The sequence below is a fragment of the Marmota monax genome, unplaced genomic scaffold (assembly GCF_021218885.2).
Source record: "Marmota monax isolate L192 unplaced genomic scaffold, Marmota_monax_Labrador192_F-V1.1 WCK01_AAM20220418_F8-fsc00051, whole genome shotgun sequence".
Classification (NCBI taxonomy): domain Eukaryota; kingdom Metazoa; phylum Chordata; class Mammalia; order Rodentia; family Sciuridae; genus Marmota; species Marmota monax.
In genome coordinates this window covers 16913091-16935189 of record NW_026695202.1, presented here as the reverse complement: position 1 = coordinate 16935189, position 22099 = coordinate 16913091, and the positions used below count along the sequence as shown (strand labels likewise).

The 22099-nt window shown below is 60.2% G+C and overlaps 1 protein-coding gene across 1 annotated transcript in view; it reads left to right on the top strand.

Moving 5' to 3' along the window:
- The window catches only part of Cerk (ceramide kinase), a 42051-nt gene extending 20679 nt beyond the window's left edge, over positions 1-21372 (top strand). Inside the window, exons 4-14 of the mRNA XM_046429208.2 lie at positions 1465-1590; positions 2728-2791; positions 3552-3697; positions 9329-9403; positions 10374-10526; positions 13534-13639; positions 14830-14900; positions 16472-16677; positions 17608-17816; positions 19166-19264; positions 19358-21372. Coding sequence (XP_046285164.1) covers positions 1465-1590; positions 2728-2791; positions 3552-3697; positions 9329-9403; positions 10374-10526; positions 13534-13639; positions 14830-14900; positions 16472-16677; positions 17608-17816; positions 19166-19238 — 1229 coding nt within the window. The 3' untranslated portion in view covers positions 19239-19264; positions 19358-21372. The remainder of the gene's footprint in view (positions 1-1464; positions 1591-2727; positions 2792-3551; positions 3698-9328; positions 9404-10373; positions 10527-13533; positions 13640-14829; positions 14901-16471; positions 16678-17607; positions 17817-19165; positions 19265-19357) is intronic.
- The last annotated feature ends 727 nt before the right edge of the window (positions 21373-22099 follow it).

Genomic DNA, 22099 nt, shown 5'->3' with positions numbered 1-22099 from the left:
CTCTACTTCCTTTGCGCCATCTGCCTCCTGGAGTGATGTCCCCCCTGCCTCCTGGATGGGTCACTTGTGTTTTCTCCACTCTTCTCTTTTGGATTGATTAGAGATTTATCTCTCTTATGAGTCTTTTCAAGGAACCAGCTTTGGTCTTGGGGTTTTCAGGCATGGTGTCCCCTCGTTTTTTATTAGGAACACTGTGCACATGCGAGACCCCGGGGGACGGCTCTTCACACTTCTGGGTGCCCCACCACGACTGGGCTGTTCGGTAGTGTCCACCCCCGATGCATAGTCATGGTTTTGCTGCATTTCTAAGTAAGTGGCCGTTCAGCACGCTGGACCCTTGGACGCTTTGCAAGCCTGTCACAGTCGAGGCAGCGATGGTTGTAATTCTGGGGTGGAATCCATCGTACCTTGGCGACTTGAGACACACATTGTGTTCACTGGGTCTTGAATCAAGCACTCCTGTGCTCTGTGCTCCGACCTGTGAGATGTCCGTGCCAGCAGGCCCCTCTTCTCGGCTGGTGTGGGCTGGACTTGTCTTGTGCCCGTCCTGTATCGTGGACTGCTGGGTGCGAGCAGCTGTGGGGGTCTCTGCTTGGTCTTGGCGTGTTTCACGTTGGTGGTGTTCTATGGTTCTCTCCCTTTTGTGAGTGAAGAATGCTTTTCTTGTTTGTCCAGCCACCTCCCAGGGACCCGGGTACCCACACTGGCTATCGCGAGGCCTGCAGCAGTAGGCGTTTAGGTCCTGGTTTTGCTGTGGACTTACAAAGTCTTCAACCTTCTTGGGCGCGTTCCTCTTGTTCCTCTTGATTGTTAGTTACACTTGTTTTTCTGAGTTGCAGAGCTGACCAGTTCTTCTGGAACTGACCACAGCACACGCGGGGAAGTTGCCATAAGAAACCCACTGTCTGGGAAACCGGGGCCTCGGCGCTCTGCCGGTCTCCCGTGTGCTGCTCTGCCCTCCCTCTGTTCGTCTCAGCACCAACTTGGTGTCTGTCCGTCTCTCCGCGTGTTCCCTTCTGCACGTCTGTCTCATTCTTTTTATTCTCTGCTGACTTGCCCCCTGCAGCCTCCAGTGCCCAGACCACCTGGGATGGTCAGGGAGAGTCCCCTGGGCAGGATTCCCGAGTCCTGGGCCTTCATTCTGGAGTCCTGGCCCTTCCTTGCCCCCTGCAGAGGCACACGCCCCTCCCGGCTGGTGGACAGACTCTGGCTCGCCCCTTCCCGTAGCGGGAGATGTGTGCCCTTGTTCTTTACGACCTACAAGCTGTGTCCTCCTGCCCATTTGTGTACAAGGAGTTGAGATCATTCTGCTGTCACGTTTGACCCACCAGAACAAATAATTCTAAAAAAGAAAGAAAAAAAGGCCCACACGCACTTCTGTGTCAGACAACCTGAGGCAGAGTCCTGAGTCTGATCTGCGTGTTCCTTAGTCATTGATGGTGGCTCTCGTGTGTGGTTCTGCAGCATCTAGACCCAAGCACCTGCTGGTGTTCATCAACCCACTCGGAGGAAAGGGCCAAGGCAAGCAGATATACGAAAGGAAAGTGGCGCCGCTGTTCACGCTGGCCTCCATCACCACCGAGGTCATCGGTAAGGCCACGGCGGCGGGGAGGAAACTGCACGATTCAGACGTGGTCACTGGAAGAGAGTTTGTCCCATAAGAGCAGTGTACACAAAACAGGGTTCTGTTTGCACACCAGAATGGAAGAGCAGGGAATAAATCGTGTCGTCTCTTCTAGCCAAGTCTTAGCCAATCAGGTGCTCAGGAAGGACCTGAGCAGACAACAGACAAGGGTCACAGACAGGAAGTCCTTGAAGAAGAAGTACAAGGACCAAGGTGGACAATGCAGTCCCAGGTCGCATGCCCAGTTCTTGAGGGGTGCCGGGCGGCAGGACTTGGAGGGTTCTGGGTCACACTTGGCAGGCTGAGGATGAGGCCACGGCAGAGCCCTTGCCGGCAAGCTCAAGGCCCCGGGTTCTACCCCAGGCACTTGACACCACAGGCCCAGGGCCTGAAAAGGGAGGAATTTGGACCCAATAATCTGTCCCTGGAGTCTTTCCAAGGAATGCGATCAGCTATACCCTGAGTGGGGTGTCCAGGTGTCCTTGCCAGACAGCAGCCTGCTGCAAGCCACTTAGATGCCCCCAAACAGAGGACATGATGAGCAACTGTGGCAAGTCCAAGGGAGTATCGAGTAGTTTTTTAAAATAGTTTTATGGCCAGACTGCAGCCACACCTGTCACCTCAGGACCCAGGAGGCAGAGGCAGGAAGATCACAAGTCTGAGGCCAGCCTCAGCAAGTTAGCAAGATCCCGCCTCAAAATAAACTAAAAAGCAGCTCAGTGGCCGACCACCCTGGGTCCATCCCCGGGACTGGGAGGGAAAGGGCATTCACAAAGTAGTCCCAATGATGATAAAGTGATTGTGAGAAAGCAAACACACAAAAGTGTGCACAGACGTGGGTCAGAGACGGTGGACTGACGTTCGTCTCTACGCTTGCGTGTGCTTTGACATTGCACAAGTGGCCTGGACAGTAGGGGAGGCAGATGTGGCTGCTGTTAGGTTCCAAGAGAGTCAGACTGGCCTAGTAGGGGGCCTGCCCACCCAGGCCACCCAGTCCCTTCCTGGGGAATGCTGGGTGGCCCCGCAGGGTTCTGGCCACTGCCCTCGCCGTCCACGTGAGTCACAGCTCACAGGCATGGACATAACCAACCATGTCCCCACAGTGACCGAGCGTGCGAACCAGGCCAAGGAGACCCTGTGTGAGGTCAGCATGGACAAGTATGATGGGTGAGTGAGTGCTGCGCAGCAGCCCTGACCCTGAAGTGAGCTGCTCACAGAACGTCAGGGTGGGCAGGGGGCTGGCCCAGGCACCCCTCAGAGACCACCCTGGCCTGGTGGCTCTGTTTGCCTTTCAGTCTCCCAGAGCACTTCTCGCGTGGTCACGTAGGAGAGCGGTGACCTGGCCAAGGGCACTGTCACGTGGAGTTGAGGTGGTGTTGTTCTGGTTTGGGATCCTGCTTTTCTGTTACTGTTAGCCGTGAAACATTATCGTAATGCCCTCATCGTCTTCTATGGCATAGGTGTGCCGTAACTTAACTAGTCTCTCACTATTTGGGCTCTTTCCAATTTTTGCTCTTTAAGTAAGAGAACATTACTGAATACAAACCTCTCTGCATATTCTGGTTTTGGGGGGTTTTTTCAAGATGAATTTCTAGAAGTGGATATTTTCCTTGGGGTTGGGGGGTTGAACCCAGGGCCTTTTGCACCAGGTCACAAGCTGTACCTCTGGGCTACTTACCCAGCCTGAATTTAGGGTCTCGAGGGGAGCTGGCAGGGGCTGGTCCCGTAGCCACTCTCAGCCAGGCAACCTCTGAAGTCCCAGGCCCAGAGGGAAAGCCAGCCTTGGCCACAGTCCCATTGGACGGGCAGGGAGGCACGGCCTCCTCGTCAGGGACGTTTGGAGGGCCAAGTTCCCGACACCAGCGGAGGGCCTGACCTGCGAGCTGCCGTGGTGGTGCTGGGAGTGCTGACCACCTCTCCTCTGCAGCGTCGTCTGTGTCGGTGGCGACGGCATGTTCAGCGAGGTCCTGCACGGTCTGATCGAGAGGACGCAGAGGAGCGCCGGTGTGGACCAGAACCAGTTCTGCGCCAAGCTGGTGCCCAGCCCCCTCAGGATCGGCATCATCCCCGCAGGTACGGAGCCCGGGCGGCGCCCTGACGTCCCGCCATCTGACTGAACCCGACTCGCTCACACCTGTGTCCTGCCTCAGGCGCTCCCAGGGGAGAATCCTTCTGGGCTTCTCCTCTAGGTTCATTACTCAAACTGATTCTATCCCCAGACGATGACCGCAGTCCCTCTGGGTCTTGTTTGTCTGTTTGGCTTTTTTGGGGGGTGGACCCCAGGGCCTCCCATATGCCAGGCCAGGACTCTACCGCTGAGCCGCATCTCTCGCCCCCAGAGGCCTTCTTTTTTGAAAGATAGTGTGTGTCCAATAAAATGAACACTCAGGCGGGTCTGTAAGGGACCTTGTCTGCTCCCGAATGCCAGCCGTGTGCAGGACCCAGGAGCCAGCAGCAGGGGTCAGGCTCTGCTCCTCAAGAGCCAGGGGTCGGGGCTGAAGCCCTGGAGGGGGGGCGCCTGGTGCCCGGGGCAGGCGAGGCTGTAGAGGTGGTCTTCAGCAGGTGGCTTCTAGCTGACCTGGAGGGTTGTTGGGGTGGGTGGGCAGGAGGAAGGATGTGGGTAGGGAGGGAAAGGGCCAGCCAAGTGGCAGGGCCTCCTCACGGCCTGGCGGAGGGGCTCTGCTCCCGAGGTGTCCATCTGGCTTGGTGTATTCACCATCTTTCTAGGAAGCAGATTGTTCTTAGAAACATCTCAGCTAGACAGTGACCAGCTGGCCCGTGACAGGGCAGTGGGCACAGCTTCCTTCCTCCTCCCCCCCTTCCTGGGTCGGCACAGCCACCGCCCACGCCATGGGTAGCTTCACCCCGACGGCTCCTGAAGTCAGTCGGTGGACACAGGCAGGAGGCACGGGGGGGGGGTTGCCCACTCACCAGGTGGGCTCAGGGGTTGGGAGCTGAGAGTCCTCAGTTGGCATCCGGCCCCAGGAGGGACGCCTTGGTTACTGGGCCAGCCTCTGGCCCCTGAACCCTCTCAGGCAGAGACGTGACCCTTCCACTTAACCTATGATTCCCCATGCTGGGCCGAGGACGTCCCCGTGGGCCGTGGCCTGTGCCTGTTCTCAGGACAAAGCCTCCCTCTGGGCCACATTAGCAGCTCAGCCTGCAAGTCCAAGGTGGCGAGCAGCAGAGATGCTGGGGTTGTCATCTGAGATCCCGCCCATTTGGATGGAGTGGTGACTGACACCTGTGGCGTGATGCGCTTCCTGAGCCGCTCGCCAGACGGTTCTGTCTGATGGGAGCAGCGCAGCAGTGAGACCCCGGCCACCTGGTCTCCAGCTGAGGACAATGAGAGAAAGCCCTCCGGCCCCCATTCCCTATCGGGTCCCTGCAACTGACCTGGCCATCAGCAGACTGTCCTGAGGGATGGCTGCAGGGCCCCTGATGGACTTCCTGTCCCCAGGTCTTGTGGACTTCTCTGTGCATTCAAGGCCTTAGGAGCAGGTGGGAGGGGCAGCCAGGGGCCGCTGGCCAGGCGAGGGGCAGTCAGGAGGGCCCCATGTGGTGTCTGTCTGCCCCACGGTGGGGGGCTCCTCCCAGCACAGGAGGCCCTTGTGGAAGGCCGCGTCACAGCCTGTTTGTGAAGGGTTAGTCCCTGAGCTCGAAGCTGGTGCTTACTCACCCCAGGGTCTGCCCTGGGAGGCCAGAGGTGGCCACTTGTCTTGCTGTCTGGGGCTGTTCAAGGGCAGTTCTAATCCTGAGTGACCCAGACTCTCACCATAAGGCCAGATGCCCCTGAGGAGAGCCCGCCGTCTCTGCCCCTCGCCCGTCCTTCTCTCTGCCATGGCTGCTGCACTCACTAGGGCCCGGGTGCTGTGACAGGTGGCCCACGAGGCTCCAGGCGACGTGGTGGACATCACCTGATGCCTGTCTCCCCGGAGGCCTGTGTCTCCCCAGGCTGGGAGTGGCCGCGCAGTCCCTCGGGGGCTCGGTGGCGGCTGTCTGGTTGCCGTCCTTGTCTGCACTTGTCTCCTTTCCCAGGCCGACCCTGCACCTGTGCGTTCCCTCCCTGCGGCCCTCGTGGCAGGTTAGCAGCTCTGCCGCCGCGTGGCCTTAGGGCTGGAGCTGGGGCGCTGGGGCAGGGGCTCGCCCCTCCTTGTTCTGGGCCTTCCACCCTTGCTGAGGCCGGGCCCTGCTGGGCCTGGAGAGGAGGCAGCTTGAGAGCTGCAGGTGTGGCCAGGAGGGGGCCTGGAGGTGGCCCAAGGGACTTGCCAGTGACTGAGGGAGCCCCGGGGTGACCCGTAACTGGGAGTGGGGTGGAGGGGTCTGATGGGTCCCTGCAGCCCCCGCTTCGGGAAGGCGACGCTCCCCATGCACTGAGACCTGATCTGACGTTGTATGCAACCCAAGTCCTGGACTGGGTGTGGATCAGGGACGGAGCACTTGCCTGGCCAAGGGACGCCCTGGGGAAAGAAGAAAAAGAAAAATCCTTTAATTGTAAGTCTCCTTCCAATCACATGTTAACGTGGCTGTGTTACAGCCTCGGGAGGCTGCCATCCAGGGCACATCAAGCCCTCCCCCCTGCTGCACCTACTGTGTGCCATTGTAACTAAGGCTCAGGAAGAGGCTCGAGGAGGTGATGTGCATAGCAGGAGCCTGTCTGTCCTTCCTGTGCCAGCAGCAGTGTGTGGGCTGGGTTGGCGCATGGGCTGGGTTGGTGGGTGGGCAGGTGCAGGGCCCAAGGCCAGATGTGTGAGGGGTGTGAGGATGGCTGCAGCTGTTCCAGGGGCAAGGCAGGTAGCGTGAGCATCAATCATCCTCTTGAACTTGACCCTCAGGGTGCAGGGTGCAGACTGGCTAGTGGCCTTGGCCCCCCGTCTGAGCCAGTGAAGCAGCAGTGGAGAGGCTGAGGAGCCACATCTGGCCTCCTTCCACAGAGGACGGTCAGGCCAAACAGGGTGCAAACTACCTGTCCTCAGGTTAAAATTAGCAGCGATGGCTTTGTGTGATTTCTCCGGAACCTGCTGGTTCAAAAGTATGTCAGAATTTCTAGGTTGTAGCCAGGCGTGGTGGTGCGAGCCTTTAATTCCAGTGACTCTGGAGACGGAGGCAGGAGGATTGCAAGTTTGAGGCCAGCCTGGGCAATTTAGTGAGATCCTGTCCCGTAAAGGAGAGGCTGGGGTGCAGCTCGTGGTCAGGTGCCCTTGGGTTCCACCCCAGGACCAAAGAAACAAGTTTCTGGGTTGGGGTGTTTCTCTGTGGTGAGGTGCTGACCCTGTCCCGGCCAAACGGCAGCTTCCACGCCCAGTACAGGGGCCAGGCAGCACGAGGGGGGCACAGGCGAGGCTGCAGGGGCTCTGAGGACCGTGCCCTCAGCCTGGAGGCTGGGAGGCCTGCGCGGAGGTTGATGCTAGAGCCAAGTCAGGACCACCAGCACCTGGGAGGTGACTTCTGGTCCCTTGGAGCTCAGGAGTCCGCTCCAAGCTGTGCACAGGCACTGAATCGGGGCAGCGACTGGCCAGCTGTTTCCAAAGCAGAAGCACTGGAGGGCGAAGAAGCAGGTGTGAACTGGAGGAGCGGTCAGCCATCTTGGGGCTCAGGGTCAGACCAGGTCCAGGTTTCTGGGACACGGTGGAGCTGCTGGGAGACTAACGGTGACCTGGGCAGGGAGCCTTCTGTGCCTCGCAGACCTGGCACTTCAGCAGAATGATCTGCAGACCTTCAGGAAATCAGTCCACCATGGTCATGGCCCCTGGGACCAAGGCACGTAGAGCAGGTCCCGTGACGTCCTCTGGGCCCTCCGGAATCCAGGCTCCTTGGGTCCTGTGTGCCTGACACCTGTAGCTCCGTAGAGCCCATACACAGCTACCTCCTGTGAGGGGTGTTGGCACCCCAGACACTGAGCCACGTTCGTCCTGCACCCCTGGGGCTCCCGGGCCGGCCGGCACTGTGGGCCTCACCCCGCCACCTGCCCTCTGCCCAGCACGCTGCTGCGTGGCCTCCTCTAGCAGCACATCACAGGAGGGAGAGACAAGGCCCTTCTGTTAGGAGAGTCTGCCGTGGCCAGGTTGGAAATACTGGCTTCCCCCCAGCACAAGGCCCTCCACGAAGTTCCCTTTCGTTTGGTGACAGAGGGAGGCTCCAGAGGCCTCGGGTCTTGCTCTTCTTTCCGACTGAGAAGGTCGCTGGATTTCTGCCACTAGAAGGCTGTTGGGGACAGAAGCTGCCGCTGACGAAACCCTGGGCGGCTGCGGCTCCCAGGGGTGACCGGTGAGGAGAGCGGCCATGCACCTGGCAGCCTGGCCAGGGCTCGAAGGGGCATGCGAGGCCCCAGGTGCCACGCCCCACCTGGCCTGGCTGAGTCTGCCCACCCACCACCCCTCTGGAGTGTCTCTCAGGGACGTTGACACTTGTTACTCAGGCACCTTAAATTACGAAAATGAGGGGAGAGGGTCTGAAAGCACCTCGTTTTCCTTAGATACTGTTAATTACACTTGGAGAATCAGCCACTCCTGTGATCATAAGTGCTCATTAAGCACATTTTTATTTTTGAAGTAAGATGATACTCAAGTCCTTGAGAGACTCCAAAGAGAGGTACACACCCTTGAATCATGAGTGTGTGTGAGTGTGGGTCTCTGTGTGCGCGTGTGCACCTGTTGACATCAACCATCCGAGGCCTCAGGTGTCCTGGGGTCGCACCGAGGGCCCTGTGTTGCCATCTCCATGCCAACCAGGTCCCATCTTCTCTTTGGACCTGTGCACTCTCCGAAGAGATCAGGGTCACTTATGACAAGACCTGAGCACTGTGCTGGGCCCGGGCTGAGCATCCAGGGTCTTTGGCTCTGGTGGAGTTCTGTGCCTGTCACACTGGTGGCCTCCTAAGGAATGCTTGTGTGCCAGTGGCAAAGCTCTGTGGGCCTAGACACGGCCATGCGCCTTGTCCCAGGGAGACCTAGACTAGGGTGTCCCAGGCGCAGGGCACACCTGTTACATGTTCACGTGGCCCAACCCCACGTTGTGGAGGCTGTGCCCCCGCTAGAGGGAGGCCCGGGCCTAGCTGCTGTGGCATGGGGCCCCTTGCCGTCAGGGCTGCTTTCTGCAGTGGTGACTCCTGAGCAGATTCCCGCGCCCCGCACTCAGAGCCACACTGTGGTCACCCCCAGACAGAGGAGGGCGTGATCCCTGGCCACAGGCAGGCGTGTGCGTGGTCAGGGCCCAGAGCTGTGCAGCCAGGCCCTGTGGTGGGCCCACTGTTTCCCTGGAACTCAGCCCCGCTGCTGAGAGGTGCCTTGGTGTGGACGCTGCCTTCGCAGTGTTCCCGTGACCTTCACGGTTGGCCCTGCTTTCCACGCTCTCTCCCGCGGACGAGGCTCCGTGCAGTCTCTTGCTGCCATTGAGGTGTGGGTCACAAGGTGCCCCTGCCGGCCACGCGGAGGTGGGCGAGCACCAACCCCTCACAGTCTCGCAGAGGAGGGCCTCGCTGCTCCCTGGGGCCTCCGTGAGGCTGGGGCAGCCGCTGGGGCCGCAGGGACCGCAGGGGCAGGCACGGCCGCTGTGAAGAGCTGCTGGGTGCCACTGCAAGGTCCCCTCGCTCTTCCCGGCCTCCTCCGCCCTTCAGCCGAGCTCTGTGCGCCTCTTCTGCTGGCCACGGAGGAGAGGCAGGGCCTCCACCGGGTGCCCGCATCCCACCGTGCCCCTCCCTCTCAGGGTCGACCGACTGCGTGTGCTACTCCACCGTGGGCACCAACGACGCCGAGACGTCCGCCCTGCACATCGTGGTTGGTGAGCTGCCTCCCCGCCACCCCCAGGGCACAGGCCACCAGCGCTGCCATTTCTCAGTGGCCCTGCTTCCTTGTGCCCCGTGGCCTTGCCCACCACCGCAGGAGTCCAGCCTGGCATCCCTTCGCCCCAGCCACACTGCCTCGCCCGCCCCCCTGGGTCTGTCTCCCAGGCCCATCTGGGGCCTTTTGAAAACATGAACCCATCGTGCCAGACCCTTCTCAGCACCCAGGGGCGCAGGCCTGGTGACCGGCCAGGCGCCACCCCACAGCGCCCCTGCTCCGGTGCTTGTCCCTGCTGGGTCCTGGAGCTCCTGCCACGCTCTGCCTCGAGCTGCCACTGCCTCTGGCCTCCACTCAGCTCCGCGCCCACAGCCTTAGCAGCACCCCACGGCCGCCAGCCCCCTGTGCCTCACCTGCGGTTCCATCCCACTGCTTTCATGCATGCTCTCGGGACGCCCCTGGGTGCCCACTCTGCCTGGGGCAGGAGGTGGCCTGGCCTTCCTGGTGCTGTGGTCAGGGGTGGCTGTGGGTGTGGCCCCCTCCCATCTCTTTGCAAAGTATCTGCAAGGCTGCAGGTGATTCACTCCTTCAGGTGGCAGGTGCCCAGCGCCTGCCCAGCCCCTGGCAGGGAGAGGAGGGCCGTGGGACCTCTGAGCTCCCGGTCACAGCACCTGGCTGACCCGGACCCAAGAGACCTCGTGTTTTAAAAGAGCCACTTAGGACTTTGTATTTTTTGCTATCTGCCTTCCCTTCAGTCTCAGACCCTCCCCTTTCAGTTAGTGACATTGGTGAGCTTCATGGGTACAGGCTTATCCTGTCCCCAGGAACAGCTTCCCAGGAAATTTGAGACACGTGTCATTTGAATCAAAAACAGGGAATCAAAAGAGGGACCCTGTGCTGGTCACATTCTTTCTCCTCTGAGATCAGGGTGCTTTGGGAACTGCCCTGACCACACCTGTGCTCTCCTGCAGGGGACTCGCTGTCCATGGACGTGTCCTCGGTGCACCACAACAACATGCTGCTGCGGTACTCAGTGTCCCTGCTGGGCTACGGCTTCTATGGGGACTTGATTGAGGACAGTGAGAAGAAGCGGTGGATGGGGCCTGCCAGATACGACTTTTCAGGTAACTCAGAAGAGTGTGCTGAGCCGAGTGCCGACTGAGTCCAAGGGGTCTGATTTAATCACCAGCCCCCGAGCGAGGCCACCTGTGCAGACGGAGCTCACGGGCCTCAGCCTCCTGTAGCTGGAAGTGTGAGGCCTGGACTTGGCCCTGGATTGTGTGATCCTGTTCCTGGACCCAGCACAGGTGTCTGCACAGGGCGGCCAGCCCGCGGGGATGGCTCGAGTGAAAGTCCTAGGAGGAAAGAGTCCATTCCCATCACTGGAGCCGCAGTGGCAAGACCCGCACTGCGGGGTTTCTGTTCTCGCGACTAAAAGGCTCAGGGGTCACTCCAGTTAAACTGGGCTAACTGGGCTGCACGAAATAACCGCACAAGAGACACAAATACCTTTTTTCTTTGGGGTTGCTGTGACGGCTCCTCTGACCTTAAGGGTCCGCAGAAAGAGAGAGAGAGTGCGAGAGCACGCGCTGACCCCTTTTATTGAGGAGAAGGTATTCAAATGAGGCAAGGGGTCAGGTTTCAGGGGGCTGAGTCTATCTTCATGATGTCCACTGTCAGCAGGTTGACTGACACCTGGGTAGGCCACACCCAAGGGCACAGTAAGAGGAGGGGACACACACAAGGCACTTCCATGGATGATTCTATCCTAAACAGGGCAAGGGGTTAGATTACAAAGGAACAAGTGATGATCATAGCTTCACCCATGGGGCTGTAGCAAGACACACCCATTTCTGTGACTGAGCGCCTCAGCACCCAGCTGGGGAGTGTAACTCAGTCACCGGTAAGGTTGGCCTCCCACACCGCACCGTGGGGGGTTGGCCCTCCCCGCACAGGCGGCAGCCTGCCCTTCAGATCCCCAACAGATGCACTCTGTTGTCCAAGTTCTGGGGTAGGGGCCACATCACTCAGCACTCACTTGTGAGCACCTGCCCGGCCAGGCGGGCTCTCCTGCCCAGGACGCGCCCCTGAGCAGGACAGGTGAGAGCCTGCCTCCGTGAGGCTGCGTCTGCTCCCCAGGCCGGGCGCTCCGGCTCCCCCTGCGCAGGCCTGGCGCGCAGGGGCTTCACTGCCATGTCACAGCTGAGAAAACGGGCACCACAGCTGAGTGACCACCCTCCTGCAGGTCTCGGCTCTCAGACTGGGTGGCCATCAGTGTCCCCTGGCAGCTCGTTAGAACCCAGAGCTTGGGGCCACCCTGAGACCCCCAGGCAGGTGTGGGAACAGCAACTCCACCAGGCTCCCTGGGGACCTTGTCACCTGCTCTCACAGCTGGAATGAACAGGAAACAGAAGTTGGTGCTGCCAGCTTCTGGAGGTGGGTGCAGCCTTCAAATGCAGAAAAGAGGGACTTTGAAAAGATGTGGAATTTAAGGTTGGACTCCTCAAGCATCCGGCTGAGTTCCTTTGCTGTATGTAGTGACTGTCACTTATCTGGTCCCCACTGCATTCAGGTGGATGGGATATCCCAGACCCCAGGGCCTGGCCCTTCCCCCTGAGGGGAAGGAGAGTGACTTGGTGGTTTTGTGCAGCCTAGAGACTGTAGCATGGCGTGAAGGGCTAAAGCTACTCCTCACCCCACTTCCGTTAAGGAAAGGAGTCCTGAATCTCCATGAAGGGCCAACCTGTTCCTGGCTGCCCTTGTGGAGCAGGTGGCTGGCTCAGCAGGCCGCCCCTTCCCCAGCCCCTCAGCACAGTCCCTGCCCTAGTCTCATGTCCCACCCCTGTGGCCCGGCTTTAGCCCTGAGAGTCTGGAGCGAGTGGGTTTGCATTCAGCTGCTGAGAGGTTGAAGTCCTGTCGTCTGGCAGAGCCTGGGGGAGGTGGAGCTGAGTGGGCAGGTGCCATCCTACACCTGGAGGTTTAGTGGGGGCAGAAGTGGGGACACCCAGGCTCAATGAGGCTGCCACAGAGGTGGCTGGTGCCGTGAGGCGGCTGTCCCCAAAGCACCCTGCAGGAGTCTGGCTGCACCCTGTGCCTTAGTGAGGGACACACATGCCAGGCTGCTCACCATGAGGCCTTGGACACTGGACATCTCATGGGGCCTACAGCGGATCGGGGAGAGAAGCCAGGGCCACCATGCAGAATGGCATGAGCCCCTGCAGGGCCACCTGGGAAGCTGTTTCTCACGGAGCAGATGATCCTGGGCATGTTCCCCGAGCCCAGCCCCCGCCAGGTGCGAGCCAAACAGGACGAGCACAAAGGGTGGGTGGCAAGCCGTGGAGCTGCCCAGGCTGGCCCAGGGCTGTGGATGGAACCCTGCCCCAGGGGCCAGGTGCTGGGGTCTGTGGGTGAGGGCTTGTGGAGGTGGCCTGGGCACTGTGTGGAAGTTGGAGGTCAGTGTGTTGGGGATCAGGAGAGGTGGAGCCCCCAGTGGCTCCCGAGGCCAGCATCATACCACAGCAGGTGTGGGCTGGACACTGTGACCATGCAGGCCTGTACTGGGCTCAGCAGCAGAAAAGGAGGTGTGATGTCACCCTTGCAGGATACACCTGTCCCACGTGCCCGGCTCCCCCCAGGCCCTTCGCACCCACTGCCTCTCCCTGCTGGCCTGCTCCGGCTTCCCGGGCCCCTCCAGGGGCTTTGCCCAGTGCTGGAGAGCCAGGACCACAGGCAGCACCGTGGACAGCACCCACAGGACAGCTGCCCTGGCCCTTGCCCTGAGCCTTCCAGGCTGTCACACGTATGGTGGGTGCCTCTGGCAGGGGCCAAACCTGGAGGGGGACACTGCTGACCACTCTGAAGTGGGGAGACAAGGACCCAGGCCACTGGGACCTGCAGGCCACATCATGGAGGCCCTGCAGGGCAGTGACACAAAGACCCTGCCTTGCCAGCATGGAAGGGCCACAGCTCTGACCTCTGTTGTCCCTGCCCAGATGTGCAGGGCCGAGCCCCTGCGGTTCCCTCCGGTGGCCTCCGGGGGCTCCCTTTCCTCTCTGGCTGTCCACAGCTGTGTCGCAGTCGCAGCCAGGCAATGACCTGCGACGTTCTCTCTTGGCCACACTCTGTCCCCAGGTTTGAAGACCTTTCTCTCACATCACTGCTACGAAGGGACAGTGTCTTTCCTCCCAGCCCAGCACACCACGGGATCCCCACGGGATCCGAAGCCCTGCCGGTCAGGGTAAGCACACCTCCACGTCTTTCTGTTGCACCTGAGGTGAAACGGGGCCTGGGCTGGGGCTTGTTCCGTAGGAGCTGGACGCATAGGAAGACGCTGGTTTCTGTGGGCGCGAGCAGGGTGTGGAGGCCTGAGGCTCCGCGGGCCGGCTCCTGCCTCCCCTGGCCCCGTGCGCCTGGAGCACCTGGGATGAGCAGAGCAGGCGGGAAGGGACACGGGCAGCTGTCTCATCCACAGCTGGGCGTGTGCGCTCCGGCACAGGGAGGGACTGCTGGCAAGGCTGGTCTGATGGAACTGTCTCAGCAGCCCTTGTCCCCACCCCTGGCAAGGCCCTGCTCCACTCTGCCAGGCTCCACAATGGGAGCTCTCCCCTGATCAGGAGCCCTGGCCAGTCCCCCGGCCCCTCAGAAGGCAGGGAGCAGCCGGAGCAAGAGCCCAGGTGCCCACCAAGGGGCAGACCAGGAAGCTCTGGGGGAGAAGAGGCCAGGAGGGGGAAGGCCAGGAGCTCCAGCCTCCCTGTGGGCACAGAACCCCAGGAAACCTCGACTGAGCAGCCCCGGCTTATGGCCACCCCAGTGACAGCACAGCATGTGTCTGCGTGGCCACCTGTGCTGCCGGAGGCTAGGAGACGGTGACGCTCTGGAGGACACACAGTCCTTGAATGACCATCCCACGTCCTCACCTGTGAGCAAGGAGTTCGAGGCCATCGAGTCAGAGGGTCTAGCTGCTGCCTTGCCAATGCCACCAGTGTCCACAGCCTCTGGCTGCTGTGTAGCCCAGCAGCACCCAGTGCGCACCTGGGTGGCAACCGCATCTGGGTTGAGGGCTCAGAGCTGCCTGTCTGCTGCTCTTGGCTGGGATGAGTGCCCCTCAGGGATTGGCCTGAGCGCCCAGCTCCAGGCGAGTTCTCCGTGGGACCCCACCGCCGTGGGCGCGGGCGCTGCTGGAGCCGCCCAGCAAGGGAGCCACGGGCGCCGTGCCCCGCGCCCTGTGGGATGTGAGCGCGCCTTGGCGCAGGATGCTGGTGAACTTCAGAAGCAGTCTAACTTGGAGAATTCCAGTTGGCACACTAAAGGAATATGTTCAGTCGGCCTTGAACTGAACTGTGCGTCCCGGGAAGAGAACTGCGCCTGACCGTGGGCGCCAGGCTCTGCCCTCGGGAGAGGGTGACCGGTGACGGCTCTGTCTTTCAGATGCCTGGTGTGCAGGCAGAGCAGGCAGCAGCTGGAGCAGGAGCAAACCCTGCGCGGCCCGCCGGACTCCGGTCAGTCCCCCACCCCGTCCTCCCCGGGTGCCCGGCCCTCCTCTGCCCAGCTCTTCCTTTCCTGCTCCCCGTGCCTCTGTGTCTCTGGCTTTCCTGCAGCGGGCCTGAGGCCTGGGGGACCTCCTCTGTGGACGTCCTCTGTCTCAGCCACGCAGCTTGCCCCGAGCCAAGCTGCCTCACGCCACAGGCAGATACTGCGCTTGCTGCCGCCACGAAGCCTTGCTCACGGACACGGGGATTTCCCGTCGCAACATGTCATTATCCCTATTTTCTTTGTTAAAGAACACTGCCCGCCTACTTCGTCATGCTGGGCAAAGCAGGCCACAGCCGGCGAGCGCTTTCTCCTTGGCGGCTGGGGCTGAGCCCCGGCCCCCTGCACTGCGCACGCGCCCACCCCCAGCCACCTCCTCAGCTCCCCTTCTTTTCTTCGCTGCCGAGGACGCCCTGGCCCTCTCCAGGTTGGGCTTCACTGCCCGCGTTCCATCGCCCGGGCTGTCCTGTCATGAAATGTCCCCCGGAGTCCCTCGAGGACAGAGCCTGGGCCATGTCACTGCCTTGGTCACATCTCCACTTTTCCTCTTTTCTGGTCGATGGCACGTGCAGTCACTAGATGGCAGCAGCGGCGTCCCACAGTGGCCGTCTCTGCCACCTGGACTCCCCGCTTTCTGGGCTGCCCTGCACCCGGGGTGATCACTCTCTTTCATCACCTGCTTCTTAAGGTGCTGTGCTTCCTGCAGAGACAAGGAGGAAACACAAGTCCACTCCCCACTGTCCGTGTGTCCATCTTCCTCCCGCATTCCTAGTGCTCACCGTCCCCAGCTCCCATCTCCTCCTGGGCCTGTTCGGTGGCAGCTTCTGTCAAATCTCTTGCACCTGCTGATCAGACCAACCGTTTCCGTGGTTGAACAACTGGGGGGCCGTTTGGCAGAGACTCGAGCTGATGGAGGAGGGGCACTGCCAGCAATGCTCCTGGCCTGGCAGGAGCCTCTGTCCTTGACCAGGCCGTCATCAGCCTTGAGTCCCAGACAGAGGGGGGCGGACAGTGGCCTCGTCACAGCCAGTTAACCTGTAGCTGAGCTCTGGGTCTCTATTCCGTACCCCAACATGTGTTAGGGCTGGGCTGGTGGCTTGGTGGGAGCGGGCTGGTTTAGCACGGCAGGTCCTGCGTCCATCCCGGAAGGCCGCGGCTGCACGTGCGCTGGGCCGAACCAGCGCCCAGGACTCAGCAACGCCGCCCAGCTCTCCCATCAGGACCCCTGCTATCATCTTCTGCCACTCCTAGCTCCCAGGCCAAAGGCACATGGCCGGCTGGACTAGGTCCAGGTGGTGTTCACTGACCCATGCTCCAGATCACTGCCTACAAGTTGCTGGGGACCCTGGGGTTCAGCGTCAGTGCAGCTTCCTGGGGCAGGTGGCCCTTTCTAGGCGACGTTACTGGTTTGGATGGCAGTCGCATGAGAAACGTGCTGAGCGTCACCAGGGTGAAAGCTCAGGGCACCCAAAGCACAGGCTGTAGCTGCGGCCCTGAGCCCCACTGCACGGCGACATCGGCCCCGTTCTTTCTGCTTCAGAGAAGGTGGAGGAGTGGCATGTCATCTGCGGGAAGTTTCTGGCCATTAATGCCACGAACATGTCCTGTGCTTGTCCCCGGAGCCCTAGAGGCCTGTCCCCAGCCGCCCACCTGGGAGATGGGACTTTCGACCTCATCCTCATCCGGAAGTGCTCCAGGTTCAACTTCCTGAGATTCCTCCTCAGGCACACCAACCAGTACGACCAGGTCAGTGGACAGGTGGACGCGGCAGCGAGGACGAGGAGCTTCCCGAGGGTGGTCCTGGTCCCACATTGCAGGAGTGCGTTGTGTAGTTCCAAGGGAGGCAGCAAGGACAGGTCTTTTGGTTTGCTTTTCTCCAGTTTTAAACTGGGCAGTTGCTCCTTGTGAAGTCCATTTTGAAATGTCACTCTTGGAGCACAGAAACTCAGGGCTGCGGATTTCCCAACTTCTCCCTATGCTGCTCTTCCGGGTCCTCCTTGCAGGCCCTCCAAGTCCGGCTCCAGGAGTGGGCTGTGTTCAGACCCTGCCGCCCCCCCCCCCGCCCCCCGGCACTGGCAATCTGGGGAGGGGAGGCCTGGGTCAGTCGGGGGAGGCCTGGGTCAGTCGGGGGAGGCCTGGGTCAGTCGGGGGAGGCCTGGTCAGTCGGGGGAGGCCTGGGTCAGTCGGGGGAGGCCTGGTCAGTCAGAGGAGGCCTGGGTCAGTTGGGGGAGGCCTGGGTCAGTCGGGGGGCCTGGGTCAGTCGGGGGAGGCCTGGGATTTTTTTATCACAGCCTCTTAATTTTAGTGAAATTTTGGCTTTTTGCTTAAATTGTGTTTTAGATGCTTAGTCCAGTGGTATTTTTATACAGCTTTTGAGAGGACAGAAGAATCTACAAAGCACTGCTAGTTAACCACCAGAGCTGTTTAAGAAGTGGTGGTCCCTGCGAAGGGCTAAGAATTTCAAAGTCTTGGTGTGGCTTGACCAGGGCCCGGGGAGGGCAGTTCTGGGTGGCTGTCTCTAAGTGGTCAGACCAGCTGGAGAGGGTGGCTCAGAGTGGCTGCCTGACAGCTGGACCACGAGCTCGTAGGAACTGGAGGCCCGTGGGCCCGAGGGCAAGGAGCAGGCGTTGCCCACGGTGAGTGAGGACCCTGCTTCCCCTTCCCCCGCCCCGGTAGTTTGACTTCAGTTTTGTTGAAGTCTATCGCGTGAAGAAATTCCAGTTCACCTCCAAGTCCCTGGATGAAGAGGACCACACCCTCAAGGACAGGGGAAAGCAGGGGTTGGGGCAGATCTGCTGTGACAACCCCGCCTCCTGCTGCTCGGCCCCCCGGAGCTCCTGGAACTGCGACGGGGAGATTCTGCACAGCTCTGCCATCGAGGTCAGGTGAGCGGAGGCCCAGCTCCGGGTGTGCCCAGGCTGTGGGTGCCAAGGAGAGCTCCGGTTTGTTGCAGTCCTCCTTGGGTGGTCAGGTGCGGAGCGCAGGAGGGGGGGGGCAGCACTGGCAGAGCCTTCTCCAGGGCTCTGAAGCCCTCTCTTCTCTTCCTCTTCTCTGCGACACCTGACACCCAGCGGGCATGGTCTCTCCTGGGCATTCTTTCTTTTCTGATAAATCATTCAAAAACAAACGAATGAGCTGCCTTCACAGGCACTTCTCAAGTCCTGGGCCCCTGCATCCACGGGCAGTCATCGGGCCTTGCAGGGCCTGCTGAGGGGCCTCATGCTGGTGCACAAGGGGCGGCTGCCCTGGCAGAGGGCAGAGGGGCCTGGGAAGAGCACAAGGCTGGCAGAGAAAGTGGGGGAGGGCACAGAGGGGAATCTCAAGGTGTGAAGCAGCAGCCTCAGGGCTCCCCAGAGACCCTGGGCCCACGGGCTGCTGGGACCTCTGCTCCAGCACCAAGAGCTTCCACCATTCACATCTAAATAAGGCAAGTGGATAGGACGTCTTTAGATGTCCCCAAGCCCTGGGCCCAGGCTCCATTTCCTTCTGGTGCATGTGGCAGTTGGTGGTCAGCCAGCTCCTGCCTGAGCACAAGGGCTGACAAGGTCCCAGGAAGTCACCACAGCAGCCACTGTGCACCGAGGGATTGCTTTCTGCTAGCTTGCCTGACACGTCAGGGAGGTGGAATTAAAGAAATAGAAAGCTTGGGCTGGGGCTGAGCTCAGGGGCAGAGCATTGCCAAGCACCTGTGAGGCCCTGGGTTCAATCCTTAGCACACATAAAAATAGATAGATAAAGGTAAAAAAATTATAATGATCTCAAATTAGGAAGGTCTTCTTGACATATAGCCCATCTACCCTGCACCTTGGCACGTGCCACTTACTCTTGGGGTCTTAGTTGCTAGAATACATCTGTGGTTTTTCTAACAGTGGGGAATGGAGCCAACAGGGCTGTCCTGCATGGGACCCAGGACCTCCACGCTGCTGGTCAGGGGACCTCTAGGACCCCTGGATCTACTCCCCTCTGGGGGGCTCTTGCTGGGGAGAGGCTGTGCGGGAAGGGGAAGCCGCGGCACATGGAATAGAGGCACTTGGGATTGTCCCCCTACTGTGGAGGGGTGTGGGAATTAGACCCAGGTCTGCTGGTGCCCTGGATCTTCCAACTGGCGAAGAGCATCTCTACAGAGAGGCTCTGGAGTGCAGGACGGCCACGTGCCTGTGCCCTGGCAGTCAGCACCTGCCCCGTCCAGGTAGGGGACGCATAGGAGTCACAGTGTGGCCCTTTGTCTCCACAGGGTCCACTGCCAGCTCATTCAGCTCTTTGCAAGAGGAATCGAAGAGACGCCTCAGCAGGAGCCCTGCAGCTGAGGGCCCCACCCGCCCCATGCGCGGAGGTGTGAAGACTATTTGATGACCACAGACCAATTATGTTGATATTTACATTTACATCTAGAAATTTATTTTTGATAGTTGGATCTTGATTTTAGAACAAGATACGTTTTGTCAACAATTCTGCATACATATCTGGCATTTGAGTTCCCTGGGAGCTGAGTGGCGCTGCACACAACTGGTTTCTCAGCATCCAGTGCCGCGGGCGTGGGGCCTGGCCTCGGAGCTCAGCGACGCGGACAGCACAGATCTAAGGTCGGCCCCTAGCGGTTCCAGGGCAATGACTTTAGGGACACAGGAGTATTTTCCAGGAATCAGGCCCACCTTCTGGACGCAGGGGCCTGGGTCACCGATCTGCTTTATAAGATTCTTCTGGAATGGTCTGAGCAGGTTTTGGGAAACAGGTATTTCTTCATTTTACGTCCACCTTCCCTGTGGTCAGGGCGTTGCCATCTGGTGAGGCCTGAGGAGCCCCTGAGGGCAACGTTTGACCTTGCAAACCTCCTTTCCTGCTGCCCTCCCAGCTGTGTTCGTGAGACCGTCCACGGGCAGCTCCGCGGTGGCTATGCAGACGGCTGGAAACGTGCTGGTGAGGGCTCGTTCTCTTTAAAGGCAAAACATGGACATCGTATATGGACACAACGTGGGCTTTCTGGGGAGCAGAAAGCAGCGGGCATTCCACGGGGACATTCGCTTTGACAGGGTGGCCCTGACTCCAGCAGGCTGACCTGGCGCCGGCCTGCAGTCTCCTGTCGTCTCACGCTGACCTCTGTATCGACAGCATTGCCGTCCTCAGTGGGACCAGCACAGTGGTGTCTCCGCCGTCTCCCCAGCCCTGAGCGATGATGGCAGCTTCCTGCTGAGGTCCTGGAGCCAGGGACCGGCCCCCTGCAGGCTTCCCGCCACTGGGCTCCTGACTGCGCCTGTCCTCCTTGTTTTCAGACTGACGTGTGATGAGCCCTGTGGAGTGGCACGTGAGGCAGCCTGACCTCTGGCCTGGAAGAGAAGGCACCACCTGTTAGGAGACCGTGGTTCACTGCTGCCGCTGTGGGTGGCTCCTCCACAGACCCCCAGGTGGCTGCCGCATCCGACAGAGAGCATCTGTTTTGGGGATTCTTTGCGTTGATTTGTATTTTGAGGCAGACACAAAGCCTCCTGTCTTGTCATTCGGTCCCACCCGGGCTTTTCCCGTGGCTTCTGTATTAGTGGACCGGGTTGGCAACGGCAGCCGTGTGGCTGGATGGTTCAGTAAGCCCAGGCTGAGTCACCGGCTGGGTGACAGTGGGCAGACCGGGCCTCTGTATTCAGGTTTGCTCCTGGTTGGGAAGAAACCAGAGAGCCAGAGTGGCAGCTTTTGAGGGGGCAATGACCACTTGTGCTCAGCAGCCGACAGGCAGGGGGCAACCTCAGGCCAGGGTGCTCCTAGGAGGTCCCACCTGGGATGACACCCTGACTCCTGCTTCCCTTGGGCCATTCCAGAAGGGCTCAGGTGGAGGGTCCTGAGGAGGCTGTGGCTGCCCCTGAGAACTGGGCCATCTTACAAGCTTCCCCAAAGATTCGGAGTCCTGACCCTGTTAAATGCTTCCCCGGGCCTGGTCTGCCCAGAACCCCTGCCAACCTCGGAGGATGGCCCAGGCCGAAGACGCTGCGGTGGAACTTACCAGTGGCAGGCTTATTCTACAACCTGGGACTGCACAGGGGGCCGTGGCAGATGCCCCCAAAGCCCCCTGGGACTGCACGCAGGACGGAGGCAGCCTCTGCCATTCCAACGAATGGGCTCTGTCTGCCAGGAGGCCTCACAGCAACCCCAAGCCCTGGACTTGGGGACTTTAACAGAAGGACACCAGAAGTGATGGTAGACAGTGACAACTTGGGACCCCTGAGATGGGATGGTCTCTAAACTTCCTCTGTGGCTTTTTGGTGTGAAACAATCAGGCAGCAGTTCTGCCCCGTGACTGCGGTTCAAATCGAGAAGTGGGGGCGGGCAGTGCGGCTGGGAACGCCGTGGAGAGGGCTTAATTTTCTGCCTAATCTTGCTGGTTTCAAGATTAGTAAATAGTGTATTTGATCTGATATGTTTGAGAAGACAAAAATAAAGTTACTTTGGGCAGAATTTGGCATTTCCTCTTTGTTTTACAAATTTCTTTTCAAAGTAGAGTATTTTTCATGAAAATGAAAAATTTTCATATACAAAGAAGAAGAAATGAGTGAAGATGTGCGCGCTGCACCTGTGCCAGGACACCCAGTGGCACCAGAGCCTTGCCCGGGCGAGCCTCCCCGCCTCCCCACGCAGGGCATGAAGCTGAAACCGCCTGGTGTGACTCGCTGCTCCTCCAAGGCCGACCGTGAGCTGTGGGCCTCGCTGCTTACCTGGGGAACTGGGGGCTGGGCCCAAGCCGTGGCTTTTGCTGGGGCAGCTCATCCCCCACCAGCACGACTGAGCCACGCTGGACTGCACCCACCACTCGGGAGCCTCCAGAGACCCCTGCCTCCCTCAGGCCAGGGTGCTCCCAGGAGGTCCCACCTGGGATGACACCCCTGGCCCACCTGTGCCCTCCTGCTACACCTGCCTTTGGGGCCAGGTGAGGGGCTGTAGTGTCTGAGGGCAAGGTCCAGCTGTGCTGGCCGTGGCAGAGGCGTGCTCTCAGGAGGGGCTGTGGGTGCTGTAGATTGCCCCAGGGAACTTTGTCCCTTCTCTGCTGTCTCCCGGCACCCAGGACAGGCTGCAGTGGACGGGGGAGGGAGGGCAGGGGTGTGGGCATCTGACCCCTAGGGCCACACTCCCGAGGTTTCCACCGACTGACTCCCAGCGGCTCTAGGGGAGCCGGGCGGTCAGCTGG